We start from the raw sequence: 27,812 nt of genomic DNA, 5'->3' as shown, positions 1-27,812 counted from the left end.
TGCGGCTGAACGCGGTTCTCCGCCGCGGTGACGCGAGAGGCAGCGGGCTGGTTCGGTCTGTCGATCCATCCATCGCCAGTCAGTGGGACTTCCCCTCCCCGGCCGCGCTGCTTCTCAAGACCATGCTCCCGCCAGCGCAGCAACCGAGCCCTGACAGCGCCCGGGCAGCCCCAGGCAGAGAAAGGGCGGGTTCAGGGAGGGCTCAGTGAGGTCGGCGGTCTCTTTCCCTTCTCTCCCCACCACCCCCTCCCCGCCCCCCCGACGTCTTTCCCCGACGTAGCATACCATTGCTTCCATCGCCGGCATCCCTACATCGAGCCACAGGTCTGGGCCCGGGAGGTGGCGCGTGTATGTGTGTGCAGGCAGTGTCGGTGTGCACGCGTAGCCGTGGGGCTGGGACGGAGGCTGGGGAAAGGCACGCGCTGCACTGGCTGGAAGGGGCGGGCGGGGCGGGACAGGAGCCCTGTATCAGCAGGGGAGGTTTTGGGACACGGTTTGGGCTGTAAGGAAGGGGTGCAGAATAACGCTTGCATGGGCTTTGGAGGAGGTGGCAAGAAAGGTGGGAAGGGATGTCGCTCCGAAGACGACGGGGATGGCCCTCTTTGGGCCCCGGAAAGAAATCAAGCAGCCCAGCACTTTTCCCCCTCCTCAGCGGCTTCTCATAGGGGTTGAAGCGGGACCCCCCGTGCCAGCCCACCCTCTTTCATCTCAGGTCGCCATTCTCCAAAAGCAACAGTCTTTCACCTGAGCAAAGGCGCCGGGGCTGATGACAGCGCCTCGCGTTCTCTTTTGCTCCGATTATTCCAACCGAGCAACGCTTTTCTGACTTTCTGACTGTGCTGTGGGTTGAATTTAGTTAGCGTGAACGGTAGTTTTTTTTTATGGTAATTTACTGCTGTATTGAATGTCTGGGTCGGATGGAAGGTGTGTTTGAACCAACCATCGTTCAGCCATCAGGTTGCCATGTTTTATTTATACAGGGCGCCTGTGCCCGTTAATGGCTGCAAGGGAAGCATACCTTTAGTCACTTCAGTAGCGTCCAAAACATGGAAGTCAAGTATAAACTGCATCTTCTGGCTTAATTTTGTTCTTGTGGAAGTGGTAATTTCTTCTAATGGGGCAGACCTATTGAAACCTGAGCTTTGTGGATGAATTAGGCAAAGTTAAATTTGTGTTATTTTTTTGAGGCAAGCATGTTTTTGGGGAGAGAGGTGCTTCCTTTATTATTTTTAAAAAGTTAGATATAGACTATGAGGATAAATACACCAAGAAACAAACAAAAATACATAGCCTAATCTAAGGCTTCAGAGTGTGTGTGTGTGTGTTTACTCAGTGTGCCTGTTTCCTTCTCTTCTAAGTATGCTTAGCTTTGTATCCAAATCCTACATGTATGTCCTGAATAAGTTTTTAGGATGGAAGCTTACATGTATTTCCCTCTAAGGAGCTTTGCTTAATTGGTTATGGCAATTAGCAAGCTTTCCATCATGTGCTTGTAAGAATTTGGGTAACTCATTTGAACAAGATTACTTACTAGACACAATACAATGCATGTTAAATGAATATCAGGCTGAGTGATTTATGGCCATAACATGGGAATATTTTAGACACTATTTTAGAAGCTATTTCTGTAGAACATGACTTTATAAGGAGTTAGATTCTGAAGTAGTTTTTCTAATATGTTGTGGGAAATAGTGAATTTCATCTTTCATCTGTTTGTGCTGAAGTTCACCGTATATTACAAATGTACTGTAGACAATAAATGTTGCTTAATTTATTTAACATATTTTTCCTACATATTTGCTATTTACATGGAATGGAAAACATAGCATACTAATCTATGTTGTTTATTCTGTAAAGTCTCAACAGGTTTTGGCTTTCTTTTTTTCACATTCAGAATTTTGAAAGGTTTAATGTATTTGTACTTGGAAAGACGGTTTTTCATAGACACTGATACTGGAATACAGAGCATAGGGTACACTAACGTTTCCCAGTTAGTGAGTAGAACATACAACTTAATTGTTTACATTCTTCAGATGTATTTTCATAAAAACTCTGTAAACCCCTGTGTTGTATTGCTTTCAATTATGGCCACATCTAGTATAGTACTTTATTTTTCAAATGAGATACAGAGTTCACAAGAATTTATAACATTCAATGGGTAAATTGTAAATTTAGTGGCAGTTCTTGCCTCCTTATTCCCTTATGAGGATAATAAGGCTTTTTGACTTTTCAGGATATGGCAGGATGTAATAATGTATGTAAAGTTATATGATTGCTTAAGGTATGTTACAGGAACAGTAGGTTGCAAGGGCCAGAGCAATTTGATAGGCTCATAAGGCAAAAGATATTCATGATAATAGCTCTCTAGGAGGGCTGCATACTTTTTTTTCTTGAAAGTACTCCAGTGCTTTGAATAGATGCATGATGGGCAGAGATTTAGTAGCTTTTCCCTGCACAACACTGCTGAGCAAAGTTAAGCATGATTTAAATTCTGCATGGCATGCTGGTATAAGAGAGAAGGGGCGGTAGTGACGCCCCTTAAATCCCCAGAAACCTTGATTGCAAAGTGTTGCATAAACAGAATCATAGAAGTAGAGAATTAGAAGGAGGCTCAGCATTGACACCACAACTGTATGCATACTTATCTAGAAACCTTGATTCTGATAAATTTGGCTAACTCTAAAGCCTTATTTTAGCAAGTTATTTACATAGCTTTAGCAGCTCCATGTTCTAGTCTAGCTGGATTGACACAAGCCTGTAAATCATAAAACAAATTCATACATCTTATTTAGCCAAGATTCATTTAGCCATTGTTTGGTGCACAAGCCATTATTAGCTGGCTTCATACAACATAATAAGCTATATAATTGGCTTTTGAAACTATGTTAAGCCAAAACCAAAGAAATTACATACTTCAGCATTTCTCTAAATGAACTCTTAAAGGAGGTTGTGAGATGAGAGGAGGAGGATCTCCACAAAGTATTTTTTGTGCTGTTTTTGCACAAAAATTAAGTTTGATGCAAAATTATTCTGAATCCAAAGTAACCCTCAGTTCCACATCCCTCTATGAACTCTGAACCTTTGCTTTTAACACATTGCATTTGCCTTTTAGAGGAGGAGTTAATCATGCCTGGAAGGCATGAAGCTTCTATGCAAAATTGACCATCTGATCAAATACTCTGCATAGGAAATTATCACTTCTGAGAGGAAGAGCTGCAAGACTGCAGCTAGAAGGAAATTGCAACAGTAAGGGGAAGGATTTACAAGCACAAGGCTTGGGGGAGGGGATGTGTGAGACTGTTATCTCAGAGTGACTGTATTAATTCAAAGAGCACCAAAAGTAGATTATAACCTGCCCATGTTCTGCAAGCTATAGCATTTTAAGAACAGTTTAAGAGAAGTAGTTTTGGGACAAGGTGGCAATCCCCCCCCCCCCCCAAATTTGGTAAATGAGAGAATGGTTTTCAAAATGGAATTCCAATTTCAAATGTTAGGCCAAAAAAAGCAATTCATTCTTCATGTTAAAAATGGTTTTAAATTGTATCTTTGTTTTTTTCTCCAAAGTAACCGTTTTTTTTTTAAGTTAAGTTCTGCCACTGTTTTATTTGCTATATAGGTTAAAATGTAATTGTTATGTATTGTTATAAGTTTAGGTTTGTTTCTTGCCTCACCCAGTCCCAGTGAAAACATTTATTTACATGTGAGGGATGGCAGAATTTCTTTTTCTCAAATCATAATATGGCAAAGTTGGAAACCATTGACATGGTCCAGGAAGATATAAAAAAGTGTGAGATGCTATTATTTTACTCCCTTCCACATTCCCCTTTTGCTATGTTGAAACTCCCTAGCCTCTCATTTGCTTAAGAGTTGCTATGGAAACTTACCCAGTGGGTTGGAAATAAGGTCAAATGGGGATTTCTTTCCAGCTTCTCATTTGAGGAAGTAAGAATGTGGTTTAAGCTACTACTTTTGACCAGCAACTCCTTTCCATACTTATATAATGCTTCAGTTTGACATATGATGATTTTCTGATGATGAGAAAAATAAATACATGCCAATCTGGTTGATACAAAAAAAATATCTTTATGATAGAAATGAGCATTTAGGAAAAATATTTTAATTGGCTAAGCTGTGTTGTCCAAAACACAATTTTCTTAGGCTGTTTTAATGTTTTCTGTGATCCCGTTTTCATACTATGTTTTTAAGTCTTCCACAGCCACAAATAGGCATCTGTGTTGGCTGCATGCCTTTATTTACCCTCTACTGTGTCTCAACTCACAGGATCTGACAGTCAAGATGCTGATCAAAGAATATCATATACTGCTGCCCATGAGCCTGGCTGAATACCAGGTGGCCCAACTTTACATGATCCAGGTAACATCAATTTGGATAGATAGAGCAGGCATATTTATTTAACCAGATAGTGTTTTGGGGTTAACAGGACCAAAACCAAGCAGGTTGAGGGATGCAAAGAACAAAAGATATAAATTGCAAGCTGAAGATCTCTCTCTCCCTCCCTCCCTCCTTAGAAAAAAAGCCGTGAGGAATCCAGTGGCGAAGGCAGCGGGGTTGAAATCCTGTCCAACCGACCATATGATGATGGTCCAGGAGGAAGTGGTCAATATACACATAAGATCTACCATGTGGGCTCTCATATTCCTAGCTGGTTCCGTGCTCTCCTACCCAAGGCTGCTCTGCAGGTGGAGGAAGAATCTTGGAATGCCTACCCCTACACACGGACCAGGTGAGAGAAAGACAATAGGGGGCTGGAAGATGTGTTTGGCGTTTGCCAAGGTGGAACTGAGTTTCATACTCTTCTTCATAGATACACATGCCCCTTTGTGGAGAAATTTTCAATTGAGATTGAGACTTACTACCGACCAGATGCTGGAAAGCAAACCAATATCTTCAATCTAAATACCACAGAGCGCAGGCAAAGAATTGTGGGTAAGTTCTCAAACTGGCCCATTCCTCTCACTTTTAAGTTATCAGTATGTAGTATCGCATGAATGCTTCTATGCTGAGCAACTGATTGTCCAGGAGTGGCTGATCAATGATGGTTATCTGATGATATTTAGGGTCAGTAAGTGACTGAGGTATAAGTGGACATCTGTTTCACTCAGAGCATATAAAGTGCTGTGTTGTAAGGCAGCTTCACCAGCCTTGAGAATGCTTCACTCCATGTAGATGTTAGGAACTTTCACATTTTGAATTCCCAACCATCATTCCATTGTTGAAATCCAGTGCAGCTGGAGGACAATAGCTTAGGGGATGCTGCTGTTACACACAGGAGCGGAAGAACAGCCAGGCTCCTGGCAAAATATGTGCACTATGTAAGGTAGTAGTCAGGAATGTAGCTGAGCATCTGAAGCAATTTTGAGATAAGAAGGAACAGCAACTTGAGAAATCAAAGTATGATTATCTTAATTTTCTACAATCAATTACTTTTTATAAAACCTTTATTTACCCACAGATACTATTGATATTGTACGGGATCTCATCTCACCCAGTGAATACAAGATAGAGGAAGATCCACGATTATACCATTCGGTGAAGACAGGACGTGGACCTCTGGGAGATGATTGGCTAGACAGTGGAAATACTGGGCCTTTTATGTGTGCTTACAAGCTTTGTAAGGTGGAGTTTCGGTATTGGGGCATGCAGTCCAAGATTGAACAATTCATCCATGATGTAGGTAAGCATGATATCTTCTTTATTGCCATTCTTTTTCATCTTCCCTCAGCAAACAAAGATCCGTGGGAGTAGTGGATGGTTTGGTTTTTCCTGATGTTGAATTGTAACTCATAGCAGTTCCATCCAACATTGTAAATTGTAATAGTTTAGCAACATCTGGAGGGCTACAGGTCCCCTAACTCTGGCCTACTGAAGCTAGTTGATTTAGGCCACAATAATATGGAATAGGATGATTGATCCTGTATTTGTGCTGGCAGAGGCATGCTCTCTGCTAATTACAAGGCATTTGTACAATCTTCCAGTGTATGGCAACTCTAAATGATATCTCTGAAATTGGTGAGAAATTGGATTTTCTTCCTTTGTATTGCTGATTAACTACTGCTCTAGTTCAATTCTACCCTTTGGGGTAAAAATTCACCCAAAAGGTTTTAATGTATTGATTGGTTGCTTGGGAGATACTCTTGCTACTGTGACCTCAGAAGTATTAGTGGTAGTAACCATGTAAGAGAAAGACTTCAGACAGTCACAAGGGCTGAAACCAGTAAATTAGAGAAAGAGACTGTGTTGACAGCACAGTTGAAGGAGCAGCCTGATTTCAAAAGACTTCAGAAACATAGATGATATAAAATAATGGTTGCCAATTAAGCCTAATATTAGATTGGGGAGATTTGTTTAGAATTATGAGATACTACGGGTAGAGCCTTAAAGACATTTATGACTATCCATGTAAATCAGCTTCTGACATGAACTGAATTGTCATCCAAGTTTGTGCAGCACTCTCAAACAAAAAAAAAAGACCTACGCTGTGCTGTCTGCTCATCTAATCTGTGTCCCTGAATGCAGTAGCTGACGTGGCAGATTATGAGGATGACAAGATGCCAATATAAATTGGATACAATAATTTTTGGTTGGATTTGAGCGTGATTTCTGGATTTCTGAAAGAGTTTAGATTGAAACAAATGTGAGATCTCTTCTTCAATTTAAACATATGTGATGGAAATGGTCATATCAAGTTAAAGATAAAGTTTTGTGATATGAAATTAGACAAAGAGGCTAAACCACAACTGTATAATGACATGCTTGATGTAGTGAAGTGGTAGTAATGGGGTGGTACGGCATGTTTTGGTTTCAGGTGTCTGTAGAAGTTTAGATTCCTTACTTCACTTTTTCCACAACATCATTATGTGAATAATGTAGGTTGATTTAGAGACCATGGTTTCAATTTAACTCAAGGGATTATCTCCATTCCTGACTACTAGTTTGACATTGTCTTGTGATTTTAGCAGAGTAATTACATCTAGCAGAGCCCCACATCCCAATAAGATTAGCCCCATCCCTTTCAGCATTCCATAAATCCCTCAAGATGTGGTTATGTCATCAGCCCTGGGGGGAACCAGGGAGATTTATCAATGACTCCCTTGCTATGGTTTAATATCACCCCCTCTTTTTTGTTTGCCTTTTAATAGTTATTTTTAAGTATGACTTTTTATATATTTATTATTTTGTTAAGTGCTATATGCTTCCCAAAACCACTTTCACGTAAGATAGGGGACTACATAAATATCGTAAATAAATAAAAATGCTCATGTATTGGTTACAGGTAAATAAAATGCCAAAATGAATCTTGCATCTTCATATGCAAAAGGAAAAAGAATTGCAATCCTGTTAGCTCCTTTTATTCTCTAAACTGAATTTTTCTTTTAAAGCTGAACTGGATTGTAATTCTTTAAGTTACTAAAAAGCATTGGAAGAAGCATTCACTAAGTAAATAACATTTAATCTCTTTTAACGTATTAAGGAGCTGAAGTTATACCTAACCAAAGTGCGGTGTGTCTGGGCAGGGCTATGCCATCATGATTCCTGAATGCCTTCCCACTGTAGGTCTACGGAAAGTGATGCTGCGAGCTCATCGCCAGGCCTGGTGTTGGCAGGACGAATGGATAGATCTCACAATGGATGACATTCGAAGGTTGGAGGAGGAAACAGCTCGTATGCTGGCTCAGAAGATGGCTACATGCGTGGAACCTGAATTAGATCCTGGTGTGCCCAGCCCTGAGTGTCCAGCTGAGTTAGGTGGCCATGAGACACAGGACAGAGTGGATAGCCTGAGGGCTCCCGATTCCTCTCCCGATGACCCATTTGCAAAGCAGTGGTCATCTTCTTCTCGGTCCTCGTACTCTTCTCAACATGCTGGTGAGTGACCACTGCAACAAATGGAAAGGAACTTTTATAAGAATAGAACATAATATACTGATGAAAATACACTCTCGCTGCAGCGGAACGATAGTTGTAAGAAAGGATGAAATTCAGTAACATTTCATTCTAGGTTATAATCAAGGACTAACTACTCCTGTATTGATGGTAATGTTGGCTTAGGTTTTTTTTTACAAATGATTTTTGTCTCTTCGCTTACTAGTTCTTGACTCATTTGATTTTTGACTCATTTGAAATACTTTACTTTATTTGCATTGTGCAAAGGCATGGCATTATGAATATTGATACACATAAAGATTAGTTAGGGTGTGTATTAGAGTATCAATTATAGCAACCATTGTTTTTGTTTTCTTTTGTACTTTTTTTCTTGTGTTTGGAACTTAAAGAAGGAAAAGAATTGAGGAAAAGGTGAAAATAGATATTGATATACAGGGAAGAAAGTTCTGTTGCAGAATAGTTTTTTGTGAAATTGGTTCTATTAATAATTGTAATCTGACCTATTTCCTTTTCCTACTCTTTTCTTGTCTGTAAAAAATTAAGGACTTCCTGCAATTTTCTGCAAATTCAGAAAATTGAGATAGTAAAACAAACTTCATAATAAGATACTATTGATTCCAGTGATCATAGCAGTGTTCCTGTTGCTGCTGAGAATGACTTGTCTTTACCCAGCTGTCTTGGTCATTATGATTTCACTTGATATGTCTCCACTGCAGTTGTGGTGTCTCCACACAGTTTATCAGAATGGCGGATGCAAAATATTGCACGGGACTCTGAGAACAGTTCCGAAGAGGAATTCTTTGATGCTCATGGTTCGTAATACTGAATAGAGTAACATGATTCTACATTGTATTTTGTTTCTGAGAAGACTTGAGTTCAGACTCATTTATAGATGACAAGTAGCTACTTTTGGTTCCAAGACTTGGGATTCCAGTTATGCAGAAGCAAACCTGTAAGAACTAATTCTTTGTGTATATATTGAGAGTTGGGTTTATATGGATTTATATGGTGAGGGAATGGTCAAAATCTCTTATCCTTACTCTTTGAAAAGAGGTAGCATGTCCATACATGAAAAGACGGTTCGTAGCTTAGTTGTTAAAGGTACAAGGGGGTCTTTTTTATGTGTGCATATGTGATCAAGTGTCATAGGAAATATAGGAAACTACCTTCCATCAAACCAACACGTGCCCAATCCATTATTATCAACAGGTAGATCAATAACTTTTAATAATTTTAGATAGAAATCTTTTTGACTTCTATTTTGTGAATCCCAAAGGTTAATTCCAGCGTTTAAAATTTCTACTTACAGATCATGGATTCTAGTAGAATATGTATAGGTGTACATATATGTATAAGCACATATATTGAACTGTGGAGTTCTTGGTGCTCTCTAAGCTTAGTTGTTTGCTTGCAGACATTTCATTACCTACCGAGGTATCATTAACAATGTCTGTGGGGGTTGCTCTTTGTTTACATATAGTAGCTTGCCCTGCCAGTTCAGTTGTGTGTGTTTTTTCCTTGGTAATTCCTTGATTAGGGTATTGTTTTCTGCCTGTTTGCCTGGTGTTAATCCTTATCTGGATTTTGGCTGCTGGAGAGGAAGTATTCTAGTCGTTTTGTTTTCTTCTTAGCATTTATAGTGCCCCTTTTGAATGTAAATGTGGTTTATCACTATGTATCTATTGGTAGCTGTGTTATCTGAATATCAAGCACTCTGCTAATCTTCTGTCTGTTTGTCCTACGTAATAGCTGTTATAATCTTTGTACAGCAACCCACAGTAACCCAAGTTCTCCAGTACAAAAATATCTCACAGGAGGAGCTATATAAGAATATTATTTCAGATGTAAATGCATTGCAGCAACACCAAAAAAAAAGAAACAAACCGCCTTTACATCAAAATAGTCACATAACTTTGTTTAAAGGTGCCTGACCACTTAGCCCACTATAGCATAACCAGCAGAAGCTTCAAAAATGGGGAGCATTAGCATACATCAAAACCATCTCAGAAATAACCACCTGACAACCTTCTGTAGCATATGGCCCAACTACAGGTAGCCCTTAGGTTGGGACAGTAATTTTTACTGGAATTTCCATCACTAAGCAATATGGTTTTAAAACCCCATACAGAGTGAGTGCATCACTAAGCAGAAGCAATCTCTGTAGTTCCCATTGCCATTGTTAAGGGAGGATAGTGGGTTGTTAAGCAGGCACCACCTCTCAACTTCCTACCATCTTCCAAGCAAACTCAGTGAGGAACCCAGCAGAAAGTTGTCAGGTGGCTTGCAAGCAGCCCAGCCAGTAGATAAGTGGTTGATGCCAGGTGAGAAAGGGAGCAAGGAGATGTATGGATAGCCGAGGAGGCCTGAGTATGATGGGGTTTGGGATGGCTGCAGCTGCTGCCAGGAAGGAGGTTGCCAGGGTTTGTTCTGAGGCAGCGAAGCTTGGGGAGTGTATGCAAGTAGCAGGGAGGCACAGCGCAAATGCTGTGGGGCTTGGGATGGCTGTTGGTTGAGAAGGGTGGCTGGGGAGGTGCTGCATGAGTACAAGAAGGCTTGGGAACGGTGCATGAAAGGGAGATGCACCACAAGCTTAGGGAGGGTGTGTGGGTAAGCTGACATGAGCACAGGAGGCTGAGGCAGGATATGCAGGGTGGGGAGGCGTATCTAGGCAAATTGCAACATTCCTTTCCATCTTCCACATTCACTTTGTGGGCATCCAGCCGGGAAGGTTGCAAATTGTAATCATGTAATTGTGGAACATTTCCAACTGTCATAAAAGTGAGCCAGTTTCCAAGTGCCCATATGGCAATCATATGACTGTGGGATTGCTTAGATGGCCAGAACTTTGAGTACTGATTGTTATCACCTCTCATTCAGTGCCATTGTAACTTTCATTGTTAAACAAGTAGTTCTTTACCTAGGACTACCTGTGAGCCCTCCAAAACATCTTAAGAAAACAAAAAGACGCAATAGCCCAAGAATTAAAAATGAGTCATCTACAAGCTTCAATACAAGCACTATGATTGCTACTGTGTAGGGCAGATTAACATCAGACAATCAGGCAGAATACAATCAAGGAATTACTAAGGAGAATACCATACCTCAGTAAAACTGGCAAGGCAAACTACTGTATACACGTAGGGAGCATGACCTACAGTACTCTCACTGATATTATTACCTAGTTGGGTAATGGAATGTCTGCAAGCAAATAACCAAGCTCAGAGAGCACCAAGGTCTCCATAGATGATAGATTGCAAAGCTAGAAAAGAATTCTTCCTATGAATCTGGAGGACTGTTAGAGACATTCATCTAATGTGCCTTCCTTTAAAAATTATCCTTTCTTTCTTAACTCAGATTTTTAACCATGGTGGGCATTTCAGTGTATTTGCAGTGACTAGACTGCATGTAACCCTTTTTCATTTTAGAGGATTTGTCTGACAGTGATGATGTGTTTGCAAAGGAAATCACTAAGTGGAATTCAAATGACTTCCTTGATACTCTGGAGCGACCCAATGAACGGGATGAGGTTCTAGGTGAGAGAAATACATTTCCATGACTTCTATGACTTCTGCCCTTTCTGACCTCTAGAGTCTGTTATTGGTCTTTTGCCTTTTGTCACCTTGCACTGAGTGCAATATAAATTTCCTTTGCAGTTGATGCGACTGGAGCAACCAAGTCAGATAGTGATGGTGCCCCTGTACCTGGCCCACCAGAGGTGAGGAAACCCATGCCTGCAACACAACATTCCTATTTCATGGCCTTAAGTTATTGTGGCCCCAAGCAATCGGAGAGGATTTGTGATGATTACAGGATCACTGTTGCCATATCCTTAGCCAATTTTTCATATCCTTGGCTGCAATACATGGCCACATTTAACAACCCCCCCCCCCCCCGGCCTGGGATGATGCGCACTACCTCCATCAGTAGATCTCATCCTCATAGTGCCTTGTTGCCTTGTTTCCATAGGTTGGCTCAGAAGGGCTCTCTGGGACCTGCCGTATTCATGCCCTTTTCCTGATCCTCCACAGTGGCAACATCCTAGACCAGGGTGTGGGAGAACCAGGCTCCAAACAGGCTGATGTGCATACACTCACTGCTACCTTGGACTCAGTCACCCGACTGCACTTTCCTGAAGCATTGGGGCACATAGCATTACGCCTAGTGCCCTGTCCACCGATCTGCTCTGCTGCCTATGTCATGGTCTCCAAGTAGGAAGCATGTTTTTTTTTTTTGAGTTGCTAAAGACTTGATGCGAGTAGTGCTATTTGGCTGTCTGCCTGAGAAAACAAGAATTGCAGGCACCAGGAGTATGAAGGGGCTTAATGAGGGCAGTGGTACCTGCTTCATCCATATTATTTTTGTTCTGGGATCTAGAAAAAAATATGAGACCTGATCTTTGTACTAGCTTGGGTATGGTAAAGTACTTGAAGTATGTGATGTACCACTCAGAATGAAGACCCAAGAAGGTGAACTGTGCTTTGGGCCAACACTTGAGACTTCTGGGCAGGACTTTCCAAGAAAATTATGTTTCATCTTTTTAGAATTAGTCTCTCTTTCTTCAGGTGCTCATAGCTCTGGATATTGGGCTAAACTCTTACTACAGGTCTTAATTTCAAATGAACTGGCCCGTGGCCATTTCTTAAGCTGTATGTGGAGAATGCCTTCTTTTGTCATTGACGTGGTAGATGATTGGTCTTTTAGTCCCCAAGCATGTATATTTTTTTAAAAAGCGTCATTGCGTGATTATACATGGGAGGTAGTTTCATAGCTCTCTACAAAGACATGCCTGTGTTTTAGATTGTGTCTTGATATTCCTTTCAACTCGTCTTTCCTAGACTCAGCCCCTACAGCCATGATGGTGACAGTCTGTCCAGTAGCCAAGATCACATCCCACTCGCTGCTTTGCCTCTGCTTGCAACCTCCTCGGGCAGTTATCAGAGCGCCGTGGCAAAGGTCATTTCCCGCACCAACCAGGCTTATGCCAGTTTCATCCATTCCCCTGACGGCTTGGGCTTCTGTGGCCAGGTTAGATTGCTGGCAATTTTTAGAGCTTGCATAAGAAGTTGAAGGCAGAAATCTAGAACAGAGGAAGAAAGATCTTTAATTCCTATGTGCCCACATGATGCAGTGGAAAAGACATTTAGATCTGCATCCTGTTCATTTTTTTTTTCTTTTGAAATAGAGCTGTGATGTTTATTGGAAAAGTAATTCAGAAAACACTGAGATAATACATTACAGAGATCTATTCTTTTTGCAACATTAACATTTGCAAATGTTAATTGATGATGATTGAGTCCACCATAAAAATCATAGCACTTGAGGTCTTCAAATCACTTATGATTTCAAGGTTATGTATTTCCCTATAACCATAAGGATTGGAGCCTATTCCCATATAACCATGCAATGGTTGTGCACTATGCAGAATTAGAAAATTTATTTTCTACTGTTAGAAATTAGAAAATTTATAATTTAGTAATTAGTAAATTAGTAATTTTCTAATGCCACGACTGGCTAGGGACTTCTTGGAGTTGAAGTTCACACATCTTAAAGTTGACAAGTTTGGGAAATGCTGCTCTAATATGCAGTATATTTTCCTGCTACTCCAGTCATAACCATTATAGAAAAGAGGTAGAATATATATTTTGGATCCTTTCTAGTTTTCTTGAAAATTTAGCAAGAAAGAATGCTGATGCCTTGAGTTTCTTCTATTAGCAATTCATCTTCATCTCTCCCAACAGGTGCTGCTGATTGGAGACTGTGTTGGGGGTATCCTGGCCTTTGATGCTCTTTGCCACAGTCGTGCTGGTGGATCAGGAAGTCATGGGAGCAGCCGTCGTGGCAGCATGGTCAGTTCCCAAGCCCTGGGATAGTTCTCCTTACCTGTGACGATGTTATCCTTCCGAATTGTAAAATGGGCAGAGGGATTACATACTGACGAGGTGAACTGAAAATAGATGAAGAGGAGAAATCTTTTCTTCCGACTTCATTTTAGAGATGAACTGCTCACGTATGTCTGCTCTAGAATGCAATGTAGTACATCAGTCAAGCATCCTGTTTCTTTTTGCTGAGATCAACTGCAGGGGTGGGTAATATTTTTTTTGTAGCCAGGAGGCACAGCTGTTTCAAATTCTGAGGGCTGATAAGAGAGTGAGGGGCAATACTTTGTCATGGTTACAGTTTGATTTGCTAAAAGAGGCATCGTGTGGCTGTTGGAGTTTTATGCTGCTTGTTTTAGTGACTATTTCACCACCAATCATGGTTCAGCAGCTTGCTATTAAATTCTGGAAAAATAAAATTCTGGGTAATTTTCCTGTGGTCACAATTTACCCTTTTTGCCTAAAGAAAAGGCATTCTAATTGTCTGAGCAAAAGAGAAACTTCTCAACCTTCCATGTTTCTTTCCAGAATGCTGATCTCCTTTCTCCAGAGACTTCTATGGTACGAGATCCACTGCTCAAAAAGCCGGAACCATCGGGGGGAATTGGCCGTGTCAGTCCTGAGCCAGGAGTACTTCCTCCTACTCTGAAATATTGCGATAGTGTCGCTCCAGAGAGTGACTCTTTACAACAGCAGCAAATCTTGTCCAGGTGAGAGATTAAGGAATCCAAGGCTATAAAGCCAAGATGACTTATTAGATATTGTTTTTCAGTAATCTGAGCTGCTTGTTTGCCAGATGAGAACAGGAGGTCAGCTGAATTGCTCTCAGTCTTCTAAAGAATTTCTCTAACCTTAAGTAGCATACTGTAAGGGGTCTGTTAAACTTTTCGCACTTAGAGTAAATGTAGTAAAATCATGGGTGCACAATCTAGAATCCTCAAGAAGTTGCTGAATCCCAACTCCAGAAGCGTTATATTCTGTAATGCTGACAAAGGTGGAAATAAAGAGAAGAAGAGGATGACCAGGAGCAAGATGAATGGGTTCAAGTACAGCGGCAATGGCTGCACCATTGCAAGACCCGAAGGTTTCGGGTTAGGGGAGGATCATCCTGAGAAAAATCTGTTTATTTGATCATTAGGAATTGATACTGACTTGATGGCATGTAATTAAGAAAAACCGAGAGTGGTAATTCAGCAACACGTGAAGACTTATAATACATGCTACCTTTCTCCCTGGAAAGGTAGAATTTTGGAAGACAGCTATTGTTATTCCTTGGTTGTGTAAGACGTTGCTGTGGTAATAATAATGTAAAGATCACTGGAGTTGTGCAATGTACAGATCTAGGAGAGGTGCTTTGGATCCAACACAGATGCTCTTGCTGTGCTGGGTGGCTGTTCCTTAAAGTCATGCATTTTTAGGGCTTACACAGCTCATTCACACAACACTACAGTAAGTGTGACCCTCCTGGCTTCCCAGTATTGTTTCTCACTTCAGATCCAAATGCTGTATGTCTATAGTTAACAATAAGAAGGATGCTGGAAATTGTAGTTCAGTAACTCTGAATCAATTGGGCTGGAGAAGAAGCTTCTTCGGAATGCAACATTTCTGTCATTAATTTTAATTTCCACCCTATAAGTGCTGTACTTATTAAATTTCTTCACTTTCTTTTTACTAATTGTTATTGATTTTCTGTTTACCATCATGCATTCTTAGTTTCTTTAGAAATTAAAATAAATGGACAAATGTAATTTGTGGACTATTTGGACTTGGTTGGGGGCTGTTTGTATTTTCTGTCAGGGACATGATTTTACCCTCCTCTTGTCTTTAGTCTGCCTGCCTCAGAAACAGAAGGAGACCCTCGACGGAGCAGTAACTCTTCATCTTCGATGGTGGAGACTTTTGAAGGCCCTAACATGGTTGGGAAGCTGGAATTTAAAGTGTCTGGCTTTTTCTTATTTGGCTCCCCTCTGGGATTGGTACTTGCACTTCGTAAAACAGTAATGCCCGCCCTCGATGGTACGGAAATGTTTACTTCTTCCATCTTTCTGCATTTCATCACATTTTCTGCTTTTCTCATCCATTGTAGACAGCAGCAATCTACACAGTTGTTTGTGTCTTTCAGTGGCTCAGATGCGACCGTCCTGCGAACAGATCTATAACTTGTTTCATGCTGCTGACCCCTGTGCCTCCCGCCTGGAACCTCTGCTAGCTCAACAGTTTCATGCTGTGCCTCCTTTTGGGGTCCCCCGCTATCAGAAGTATCCCCTGGGAGATGGCTCGTCCACTTTATTAGGTGAGGAAAAATGGTGAAGTCCAGGCACTAAATAATGGACTGGAAAGAGCTTTGGCCTGACCTGGTAGGGCTCTGTTGCTTCTTTTCTTTTGGAAATATGAAAGTGGAAGGCTGGGGCTGCAGCGTAAGGGATGGAGGATGTTTGAGATGTGGTTCTGCACTTCGGGAACTGCAGAACAGTGTCAAACTTACATTGCCACTGTGGTGTCATGTGACGTATCGGGACTTTTTTCCGCCTTTGCTAAACCGGGCATGGGCATGGCCAGCGCATGATGCATCCAGGAGTTTCAGAACTCTGATATATAAAGAGGAATTCTCTGGAGTCAGTCTCATAATTCAATAGAGGCGTTTGATAGAGCAGCCGTGTCCCTTTACCCCTTTGCTGGGAGGATGTCACATGTTTATATTATTTATTTGTAGCCGCTGTATTTCTATTCCTAAGTGGAAAGGCTCCCAGGGTGGTTTATTTAAGCTGACATGGAAAAAGGGAACAGAGAGGGACAAAGAGGAAAGCAAGCAAAAGGTCAACCACATTTGAAATTACAACTGGAAAGTGCTTGACTGTTTGGGAGGGAAACAGCTTAGGAAGAGAAGGAGCCCGATGGAGCTGGTCTTTCATCACTTAGTCATTAATTAGCCTTGCTTCCTATTATTATCCTGCAGCAGGGATATAATAAAATATTTTATCCTTACATTGAAAATCAGCATGGAACTGATGGCAATGGTGTGAAGTAGACATCTCTGAATAATAGATTTCTATTTTTAGGGAATGTTATAGGGAAGGACATAAAAGTTCTCATCTCTGGTCTGATGTGATAACCACCACTAAATTCTGCTGCATGTGCTGATTGATATGCGGGGCTTCTCTGCACTTGAGGCTAACCGAGACAGAAACATGTTGTGACAGAATCTGTATTGCTTTTAATGTCCTCATGACATTGCCTGCTTTGGACCCCAGCCCACGAGTGAGGGAGTGTTAAGCCCTTTTAGCTAGACTCATGTCAAAGAAGTGTTTTTCCTTTTATGCCAGATCTGTTCAGTGGGAGCTTCTTCTACAATTCTTCCGTATGCAAATGATCAACCAGCAACTTTTGAAAGGTTTTATCTGTCAGGCCCAAGGAGGAAGTTTACTTCCTTTCTCAGAATGTATATTGAGTCATTTATAATGATAGGAGGGGAATTTCCTTTCTGTTTCTTTTTTTAGCTGTCAGCAGTATAAATTTGAAACTTCTGAGTAGAAATGCGTAATTTATTTTAATTTTATTCCATGTTTTTTCTTTTTAGAACTAATGTTTTAATTACTTTCCTGTGTAATTGAATAGAGGTAGATGGAATATGCACGTGAAAGGAAGTGTATGTGTGTGGGAGAACTTTTAGAATGCTGCATAAAGTAAGAGGAACTGCAGATGTGCTTTTGACTGGTGACCCCAGTGCTCCTGAGGAATCCTCTACATTCATCTGCCATGCTAAGGAGCCTGTCACATTTGCCTGTCATGCATTCTGATGCCATGCTCTGTTGCATTGAGACAACTGCGGAGAGGAAGCTGAGCAAGGAGTATTTCTTGAGGAATTGGAGCCTAGAGAGAGAGAGAGAGAGTGCTATTGTAGGAGAAAGTCCATAGAAACATTAGAGTGTTTATTATATTTACATATTGCATAATATTATACATATATTATATTAACAGGTCATTCACCAGCTCAAGACACTCCCTTCTCTTGTTTTCCTTCAAATAACCCATTGAAAGGGTTGGGCTGAGAGGTGAATGACTGGGCCAAAGTCATCCGATGAGCTTGGGAGTGGACTAGAACTGAGTTTCTCTGATCCTAATCCAGTTTTCTCCCCCACTACATCGCAGGATCCATGTCATGACTGAAACTACTGATATATTGTGTGTGTATGAGGGGTGTGTGTAGTGTACACGTACCGATTTCCTTTTAAGGAGTGGCAACCTTGTGCCATCTTGCTAAGTTAATTCCGCAAAAGAAATTACGAGAATTACAGTTCCAATACAGCTGGAAACAATGAGTTTAGGAAAGGCTGGTGCTGCAGTACAGTAATGGAGGGTTGGAAATATGCCATCATTGTGTTCACCTCTGCTTATGTTTCTCCTTGAACTAGCTGACGCCTTGCAGAGTCATTCTTCCCTCTTTGTGAGTGAGCTCGACCTTGTGACACCACCCACTCCAACAGGTGCATTTGGGGGCTTCTGGAAAGGAAATGAGGGAGCTGCAAGTGACAGCACTGCAACCAGCACCAATGAAGTTGTCAAGAGTGAGTTACTTGCTGCCTTTTTATACTAATTTCCTCAAAACCAGATTTGACTATGCATCTATTGTTCATTTTTGTCAGCTTAGTGGGCCATTTGGTATTATGAATCCATTTGCTGATAGGAAAGGCTACCATGAGTTTTCTACGTTTAAAAAGCATTATTTTCTTTTAGATATTCTTATTTTTGGCAGGTTGAGTCCTGTTCTGATTGCTTTAGGTGTTACAAACAATAAATATTAGAAAATGTGTCATCTAGTTATTTAGTTGAAGTGCTGGAAAGCTATGTATCTTTACTGTGTCTCTCTTGTATCCCTGAGGCTGGTGTATAAAGCTGTTCTTTCATGTCAGCCGTTCAGAATGTTCCTTGAATAGATTCATTGACGATTCAAACAGAAATCTGAACAAAGGTTCTTGTTTCTGAGAAGCAAACGAGTACATTTTGCAAAGATTGCAATTTACTGTGGTGCCAAGAAAATACTTGTTCATTGAGTGGAAAACCCAAATTCCACAGTGTTGCCATAGCTTGCCCACACTGGGCCACTTTATGTCACTTCTGGAGTGCTCAGAAACATCCAAGGGCCATTATGGTGATTAAGAATGTAGTTCTGGGCAGACCGGGGCCACTTCAATTTCTGGCAGGAACAGAGTGTTATAAAACAGCTTTAAACGTTTCTGCGGACGTTTTGATAACTATCATCAAACTAGATATGATGTTAAAAGAATATTTGTATTAAGCATGTGAGGTCTGTGTGTTTCTTTTAAACCCCAGTCATTAGTTGGAGGTAGGGAGAGACGTGTATCAGAATTTAATCATTAAAAACAAGGCTATAGTTTCCATTGAAGTGGAAGAATAGAATTTTGAATTGCTTTGCCAATTCATTGCTTTGCCATGGCATAAAAGGAAAAATTTACATTAGTTTTTGAAGGGTAAAATATAGAGAAATATAAGAAAAGGATGACCAATAAAAGCAGCCAAACCTGCCAAGGACCTTGTTATCTATTCTAGAGGAGAAAGGAAAAAAAAAATAGGGACATCTTCAGGGGATTGTGCTAATATGATTTCTCCTTCCCTTTGGTCTAGTTCTGGATCGTTGGTGGGGTTCAAAACGCATCGACTACTCTCTCTACTGCCCCGAGGCACTCACGGCCTTTCCCACCATCACCCTGCCTCACCTTTTCCATGCCAGCTATTGGGAAAGTGCTGATGTGGCTGCCTTCATCTTACGCCAGGTGGGGTTTTGCAAGCAAGGTAGAAATTTACATGTGTATGTCCTGTGGAACTGGTTCCTTTAATGGCTTGATTTGACCAGAGGCAACTAAGGGAGCTTCCCTCAAAAGCAGCTTAAAGATGATCTGGGATTGTCTTTCAGGCCATCAATCAAAGAATCACTGCCCCACTGCCAGACTGCTATAGGTATTGCAAGAAAAGAACTCGCATCGCCCGCCTCTCTGGGCAAAAAGGAGAATGAAATAGATTGCTTGCATGCATATGCACCTAGATGCCTCTGTAATGCCTTGTTAAATGCAAAAAGGGGAAGAGTATTTCTCATGAAAAAATAAAGGAAGGAATTTTCTTTCAGTTTTTAAACACCCCATTATTGAGTTGGAAATATATGGGCTCATCTCTTGACCATGTCTGTCATCATAGGATCATAGAAACCTGAAACTTCCTTTGAAATGATGCAGGATCCTTTTTGAAGCGGTCTAAGGTAGAAGGCATAGAAATCTAGTGTACTTTGGTGGCTAAATTTTATCTGTACAGGTCAGGTCTAGATGAGTTCTGAGACTCAGAGTTTAGCTGCTAAATGATGTGCTTAGATTTCCAAATGTCCTACACTTAATTCTTAGCATCTCCATCCAAAAGAGAAAGACTTTTGTTTGAATTCCTGGAGAACTGAAACAGCACAGTCGTACAGGTAGTCCTCTACTTAAAACAATTCATTTAGTGACTGTTCAAAGCAGTCAGTGGCACTGAAAAAAGTGGCTTATGACCGTTTTTCACCCTTAATGACTGTTGCAGCATCACCATCATCACGTGATCAACATTCAGCCGTTTGACAGATGGCATGTATTTATAACACTTTGCAGTGTCCTGGGGCCATGTGATCGATCTCTTTTGTGACCTTCCGACAAGCCACAAGGGGAAGCCACTTAACAACTGTGTTACTAACTGCAGTGATTCACTTAACTGTGGCAAGAAAAGTCCTACAATGAGGCAAAATTCACTTAACAAATATTTTGCTTAGCAACAGAAATTTTGGGCTCAATTGTGGTCCTAAGTTAAGTATCATCTGTAGAGAATAACCATGGCCCAACTGCCCTAGGTTTTATTCCAGTGCCCCCTTCATAAGACACACGATACACATTCCACTCCGTCCTGCTACCAGAATTTCTATTCCTCCTTCCTGTTTTCTAATTTAATAAAATTATAATTATCAGTGGAAATCTTTTAAAAATCATAATGCCTTTAGTATTTCCTCTTTTCTTGAATCACAAATGGGGAAAAAATTGCAGGCAGGAAAACGCTTACAGGGAGGAGGAGGACCCCTGTTTTGCTGCTTTTCTGCATACACCCACACAGTTGTGTTGGTTTCAATATGCATGCAATTTTATGTTTAAAGTTAGATTCTGCTGTGTATAATTGTAGGTGTATTATATACAGTAATTGCACAGTCTGTTATAGGGCATAAAACTGCTGCACAATCTCCCACGGCTCACAGAATTATAGCATTTTACTTGGCTTTATTTTGAAGCCAACATTTGTTTATAACTCTACAGGTGTTCATGCAGCTATACATTGCAACAACAACCCCTCTACGTACTCCATTATGCTGTGCCTTTTGGCATCGTTGGGTATAATAAAACATCAATGACCTTTAAAACTTTGGCTGCTTCTCCCAAAATTTCAATTTTGTACATTGCTATGTGGCCCTTAATTTTGTATTACCCCTTATAGATTAAATGCCACATTCATTAACAAGTGCCAAGTCAGCAAAAATTGCATTTGGAAAAATACCAGGAAGCAGTGCCTCAGAGATAATAGGGATCCCAGCACTATTCTTCCAAGGCTAGCAGAAGCATGGCAAAAGTGCTTGCTTTGTCCGCATTTGCAGCAATCTAGGTGCCGAAAGTTAAGGAATTATTCCTTTTAAATAATGGCCACATATTAATGGAGGGCGAATCTGTCTTTTTGCCTGATATTTTTCGAGGCCTAGAAATTACAGTCTTTGATTGCAGGTAATTGAGACGGAGCAGCATCAAGTGACCGAGAATGAGGAGAGTTCGATCTACAGCCCAGCATTTCCCCGTGAAAAGTGGCAGCGTAAACGCACACAAGTGAAGATCCGGGTACGAACCTGATGTGGCTTCCCTCAGCTTTTTTTGGTCTTTTTTGTTTTTGTTTTTTGTAGTTTTCAGGGCATGTGTTGAGGTCTGGCTGAGGTTGCTCTACTGGCTTTGTAGGAAGATACACAATCTGATCCTATTTATTTTCTGCTGATAATGTTCCTGAATCCATCACCAGTGTTGACCTCACATTGTTTGTCTTTAACTCCCCTAAACTTTAGAATAATCATTTTGATTCTGCAGGAATGACAGACATACTGTTGTTGCAGTTCAAAATCTGATTTTACTTAGATAATATTATTTGTATAATATATTAGGTTTTTGTTATTGAATGGGAGAGTTATTTCACTTTCATAACATCTTGAATTTTTCTAAATTCAGGTTTCGGCCCCTCAGCAAGCTGTATGGGATGTAATGGTTATGAGCACTGGCACCCAAAACACGAGCTCTTGGCAAATTAAATGTAGGGTCATATTGCTAAATGTAGGATGAAAATTAATTTACTCATAGTACATAAAAGGTGATAAGCTGCCTTCTCTAGTGGAATATAATGGTTATTTTGTTAGTAAGGAAAACTCAATACAAGATATCCCTATCAATCCTATGGCAGCTGATTTTATTATTAAAGATAGCATTACATTGTTAATCAAATTGGCACACAACCAAGAAAAAGGAGACCCGTTCAGTCCCACAAACGTCCTTCTAAGGCAGTTAGAAAAACAGATAGCTATTATATAGTAAGATTCTCCTGCCCGCTCTAAATAACTCTTCATTGTTGCATGAGTTCCGTTCATGAGTTGTAATTCAAGGTATTTAAATTCTCCAACCAGCTCTGTTGCAATCTCACTGCAGTCATCCATATCTTGAGAAATTCTCCCTTTGCCCAGTTTTGCAATGATGAGGTTAATAATAACGTCTAGCTTTTTGTTTCTCAGAATGTTACAGCAAACCATCGTGCCAGTGATGCGGTTGTGTGTGAGGGGCGACCCCAAGTTCTTAGTGGGCGCTTCATGTATGGTCCACTTGATGTGGTAACTCTCACTGGAGAGAAGGTAACCAAGGTTTTAATTCTAGGGTTGATTTACTAGGACAAATGACTGCATATTTAAAGCTGAGCCAAGACCATGGGATAGAATGTGGCCGCCAGAGGGATTCTTAGGTTTTTTGGGAAAACCTCCCTAGTTCTTTTGTTTAGGTAACCCAGACAGTTGCCTGGTTGTCAGACCTACCGTAGAACCAGTTTTCAGATCATCTTAATGCGAATTCCTCATTTCTCCAGGGTTAGAGCTGTGTTGAGGCCGTTAATGATATGAGCCTGGAGCTCATCCATAATATGAGCTAGCAGTCTAAAATCAAAGGGGGTGGGGGTTGTTTGAAGGAAGCCATTCACATTGAAACTGTGGTAGACAGCAAGTGTATCCTAAGAGCAGGAAATAACTTGCAGGCAAAATGGAGTAGATGTAGTTGGAGTTGTAATATGAAAAGGCCACAGACCCTGGAGAAGGCAAAGAACAGATGTTTTCCAGAAGGACAGAAGTACAAGAAAAAGGTAGTAGAAATTAAGTAAAAGTTTAAAAAAAATAGAATTTTGCCTATCTCCTTCAGAGAAATGAATATGAAAAGCTTATAAGAATATGGATTTTTTAAAAACCAACTTAATGTGGGAGTGAAGGAAGGGTTTGTGTTCTGACAGCTGTAATTTAGCAATTTCAAGGTGTTATTTGTGGCTAGCAATGCAGTATAACAGTACATGCAATGAGGTGAACACCACCTTGATCTTTCTTTACAGGTCGATATCTACATCATGGCACAGCCATTGTCAGGGAAATGGGTACATTATGGCACAGAAGTGACAAGTGGTAGCGGGAGGCTTTCTTATACCCTTCCTGAAGAGAAGATGCTGGGCATTGGCATGTACCCTATCCGTATGGTGGTGAGGTGAATGCATGGTAGATCCTTTCCTGTGCTTGATCTTTTGAGCAGCTGCCTCTGAGCCAGATATTATATTGGTTGCAGCACTTGATTGTGGGATGTGATCCTCTGGACCAGAATGGTTCAAATTTGGCCTTGACAACTATTTAGCGCACAGGTTCAATTGTTACAATCCAATTGCCTGCCAGTGAAAGTAAGCAACTGGTGGCTCTTTAGATGTTGCTGAACTGCAATTCCCAGCAGCCCCGATCAGCATGGCCGATGTGGGGGATGCTTGGAGGTGTACTTCACCACAGGATCTCTGCAGGTTTATAGTTAATAGTTGAACTGCTTGGCTTTTTCCTTCTTTGGTTTTCTACACTATAGGGGGGAAAAACAACCTCACTTGCTTCTATCTTCATGGCTTGTTTGAATGCAGAAGTTGAGCATTTCTGATTCTGACTGTGTAGGAATATTTGCTTTTGGGCTGACACTTTTCTGTCTCTCCACAGAGGTGATCACACCTATGCTGAATGCTTTCTGACAGTGGTAGCTAAGGGCACACCTTGTGTCGTCTTTAGTATTGATGGCTCCTTCACAGCTAGTGTCTCCATTATGGGCAGTGACCCCAAGGTGCGAGCAGGTGCTGTTGATGTGGTAAGGTAAGTGAAGACCCCTCCTTAGAGACTCCTTGTATTTCTTTGAACCAACTGATCGACTGTTTCTCTTTCTTAAGGCCTCCAAAATCTGTCCCAGGACTATAGAGAAATTCTTATATACGTTACATTCCTCAACTGAAATACTCTCTAGTATGTTTCCACATTCTGTAAATCTTTTTCTCCCAATATTTAGCCTAATTAATTTTTTCTATTAAGTGAAAATATTTTTAATAAGTTAACACAGTAACAGAAAAGCTATTTAAAGCACCAATTGGAAATAGTTCTGCTGTTTTCCTTCACACTTGCCAGCTTCCATATTTGTCCTTGCCAACATGCTGTCAAAATGGATTTCTTGGAAGAAGCTTTTGTAAAAGCAACTGGATGTTTTTTTCCACTTTAAAGTAGCATTCTAACCATCCCTGTTCTTTTTATGAAAAGGGAAGAGATAAGCATGTCTGCTCACTTTCTCAGCTTTAATAAACAGTCTGGTAGTTGAATATAGATAGTGTTTTCTATGAATCAGACTGGATTCATACCAACAATATAAGCATTGGTTACAGAATGCAGATTCTTGTTATTGTTTTCAATATCATTGTAGTTAACCCGCATCTATTCTCTGCCTCCCAAGTCCCAGCTGATCGGGAGGGAATAGGGATTTTGCAATAACCTTCCCCTGCCACGCCCACCAAGCCACGCCCACAGAACTGGTAGTTTTTTGAATCACCACTGCATTGTAGCATCCTCAAGATCACATGATCAAAATTTGGACATTTGGCAAGTGAGTCATATTTATGATGGTTCAGAGTCACCTTCTGACAAGCACAGTCAACGGGGAAGCCAGATTCACTTAACAATTGCAATGATTCATTTAACAACAGTGTCAAGAAAAATCATAAAATAGACCAAAACTCACTTTAACAACTGTCTTGTTTATGGTAGCAACAGAAATTTGGGGCTCAGTTGTGGTTGTAAGTTGAGAAGTGTACCTGTAGTTGCCCATGCTTGCTATAAGATATGGCTAGTGGCCTTTGAGGGGATTTGTGCAGACTCACAGTGGGAGGAAGATGGGCCACTCAGTAACTCTTCATCTCACAGAAACTTCTGTTGTTCAGTGTCAGTGGAGCCTGAAGGAAGGTTCTAGTGATAACTATTCCCTCCCTGACCTGTTGTGACTTTTCCAGAGGCAACGCATATTTATCATCAGTCTCACCAGTATTCTTTGAACATGCATTGATGGGCCCGTGGTCTGGTGACTCAACAGTGCGTTCTTTAAGGAACTAAGATGCAAAAAATGCTATAAACACAGCATGCCCTTTTCTTAAGCTTTGTCATAATTAGTTCTATCTTCATACTCTGGATAGGGGCAGGCAATTTAGATGTTATAAACACTTTGCTAGGGTTATGGGAATGACTAGGGTTGACGGTGCTAAGGAGAAGTAACCTGAAATATTTGGAGAACAATAGATTTTTAGTTTGTTTTCCAGAGATAATTTATCTTTCCCTCTGCTTTTGTAGGCATTGGCAAGATTCTGGTTTCATGATCATCTACGTGACAGGGCGTCCAGACATGCAGAAGCACAGAGTGGTGGCTTGGCTTACCCAGCATAATTTCCCACATGGCATTGTCTCTTTCTGTGATGGCCTCACACATGACCCTCTTCGCCAGAAAGCTGCCTTTCTACAGGGCCTTCAACAAGAGGTACGTAGCCGCTTGTGTTCTTGCACAACCAGGAGAGGCATACAATGGAGATTCTACTCTGGTGTAACTGAGTGGTCTTGTGGAAGAAGCTGGAGAAGTGGAAGCAGGAGAAAGGGAAGTTAGGGAACAATGGTGCTGAAGTGGCATAGTAAAGCCCAACTCTCAGAGGAACAGCTTTCCCTGGTTTTGCTATAACATTCTGCGGAAGAGGCCTCATGGCCTTGCTTATCTGGATGGCATATGGGAGGGAGACTTTTCTCACATACACAAGTCAGGCTGTGTAACTCTGGAGGTGGGTTGGTTCATAATAGATCTGAAGCATGTTAAGTGTAACGTGTAACGTCTGTGTAACAGTGCATTAATTTCACCAGGTCTTGAGTGGCTAATTACTGTTAATATTCATTTTAATTTATGGATTTGGTACTTTACGTATTTTAATTATTATTGCACTTGTATATTTGAATAGGAAGGGCCTAACATTAATTCTAAAATGTCTTTGTTTATTTCTTGTAGGCAGAGGTCACTATTGTAGCTGCATATGGTTCCACCAAGGACATCTCAGTTTATAGCTCTTTAGGGCTTCCTTCATCCCAGATCTACATTGTGGGTCGGGCTGTGAAGAAACTGCAAAGCCAATGCCAGGTATGGAGTTGGCTCAGCTACTGCCCTTCCCAACTAACAGAGGGACTGAAATGTGCAAGTGCCACATTTTGATAAGCTCTTCCCCACCCGCCCCCGCGCAGAGGCTGTGGCTCATTCAGAAATGGGTGGGCCGGGTAAAAGCAGGCATTAACTGCCTTAATCTTTTTCCCTTGCAGTTCCTTTCAGATGGCTATGTTGCCCATCTAGCCCAGCTGGAAGCGGCATCCCTCGCTCACTCACCGAAGGGAACCACAAGGCCCACCTTGGGCAAAGGCAGTTATGGCTGCCCCGCTCCTGTTGACTTCCTGCGCAAGCAGAGCCAGCTGTTGCGCTCCCGGGGACAAAGCCAGGTGGAACGAGAGGGAACCGGAAGTGCCCAGCCCCGAGCCAAAATCCGGAGTGTCAGTCTGAAGCTGGAGAGTGAGGAGTAAACCCAAGAGGAAAAGTCTCTGCATTTTCTTACTTGCAGCAGCTGATGCTCTGATTGGGCCTGTAGAGGCCACAGATGGGAGAGAAAGAAGCTAAAAACACCATGCAGATAGAGAGAGAGGGAGGGAGAGAGAGAGAGAGAGAGAGGCTCTGCCTTGTCGAGGCCAGAAGCTGGCAGACAGTGCCGCTAGGACGATGAGGAGAGAGCTTCTGTACAATCCCAAAGAGTTTTCCATTCCCATTGGTCCCGGTTCTTGGCTTCTGTTTGTGGTCTTCACTGACCTACAGTGCAGCCAGTGTTCCTGAACTCATGCCCCCTAGGGATGGGTGGAGGGGAAGGGCGCAATGGGAATCCATTCATATTCTCCCCTTATTTAAACCGTGCTATGTTGTTCGTGAATTCCTTTTTTTTTCAGAATGTGAGGCCTGTTAAGACTGGGTTATATCCATTCTCCCAGCCTGTTCATAGGTGAGGCAGTGGCCCCCATAATTTCTCAAGTCTTCCCACAATCCTGTCCAGTTTAAGGTAGGGTGGATGGTTCAGAAAAATTGCCTATATCTATATATCTATATATCTCCATATATGGATTCCAGCATGGCCATTTCACTTCTGAGGCTGAGCGCCTTGCTCCAGCCTCTACCTCATCCTGCCTATACCTTGTTGGTCATTGGATATCTGCATGATACTGCCTTTCTGTGCATGTATTGTGTCCGGAATGAGAGCACAGGAGAGTCAGGTTTAAGGATGAATCTGTACTTCCTTTCTGGACATTTTGGGTGGGTG

General features: G+C 41.3%; 1 protein-coding gene across 2 annotated transcripts; it reads left to right on the top strand.

Moving 5' to 3' along the window:
• Positions 1-27,799, top strand: PITPNM1 (phosphatidylinositol transfer protein membrane associated 1). 2 transcript variants are annotated; one of them, XM_032231239.1, is made up of 24 exons: positions 1-324; positions 4,282-4,374; positions 4,530-4,744; positions 4,826-4,947; positions 5,474-5,695; positions 7,576-7,887; positions 8,622-8,717; positions 11,331-11,438; positions 11,559-11,620; positions 11,872-12,113; positions 12,741-12,930; positions 13,644-13,751; positions 14,310-14,491; positions 15,610-15,797; positions 15,904-16,074; positions 18,194-18,346; positions 19,425-19,573; positions 21,581-21,691; positions 22,624-22,740; positions 23,478-23,626; positions 24,112-24,261; positions 25,774-25,957; positions 26,471-26,599; positions 26,776-27,799. In XM_032231239.1, exons 2-24 carry the CDS (start codon positions 4,297-4,299, stop codon positions 27,028-27,030), a joined length of 3,693 nt encoding a protein of 1,230 aa, XP_032087130.1. In that variant the 5' UTR covers positions 1-324; positions 4,282-4,296; the 3' UTR covers positions 27,031-27,799. The 2 variants fall into 2 exon arrangements, with proteins under 2 accessions (XP_032087130.1, XP_032087122.1); XM_032231231.1 differs by lacking the exon at positions 1-324 and having other exon boundaries at positions 3,439-4,374.
• The last annotated feature ends 13 nt before the right edge of the window (positions 27,800-27,812 follow it).

The sequence above is a fragment of the Thamnophis elegans genome, chromosome 1, assembly GCF_009769535.1.
Source record: "Thamnophis elegans isolate rThaEle1 chromosome 1, rThaEle1.pri, whole genome shotgun sequence".
In the NCBI taxonomy this organism is placed as follows: Eukaryota; Metazoa; Chordata; class Lepidosauria; order Squamata; family Colubridae; genus Thamnophis; species Thamnophis elegans.
The sequence above is the reverse complement of the archived record's forward strand: the minus strand, read 5'-3'. Positions and strand labels throughout refer to the sequence as shown.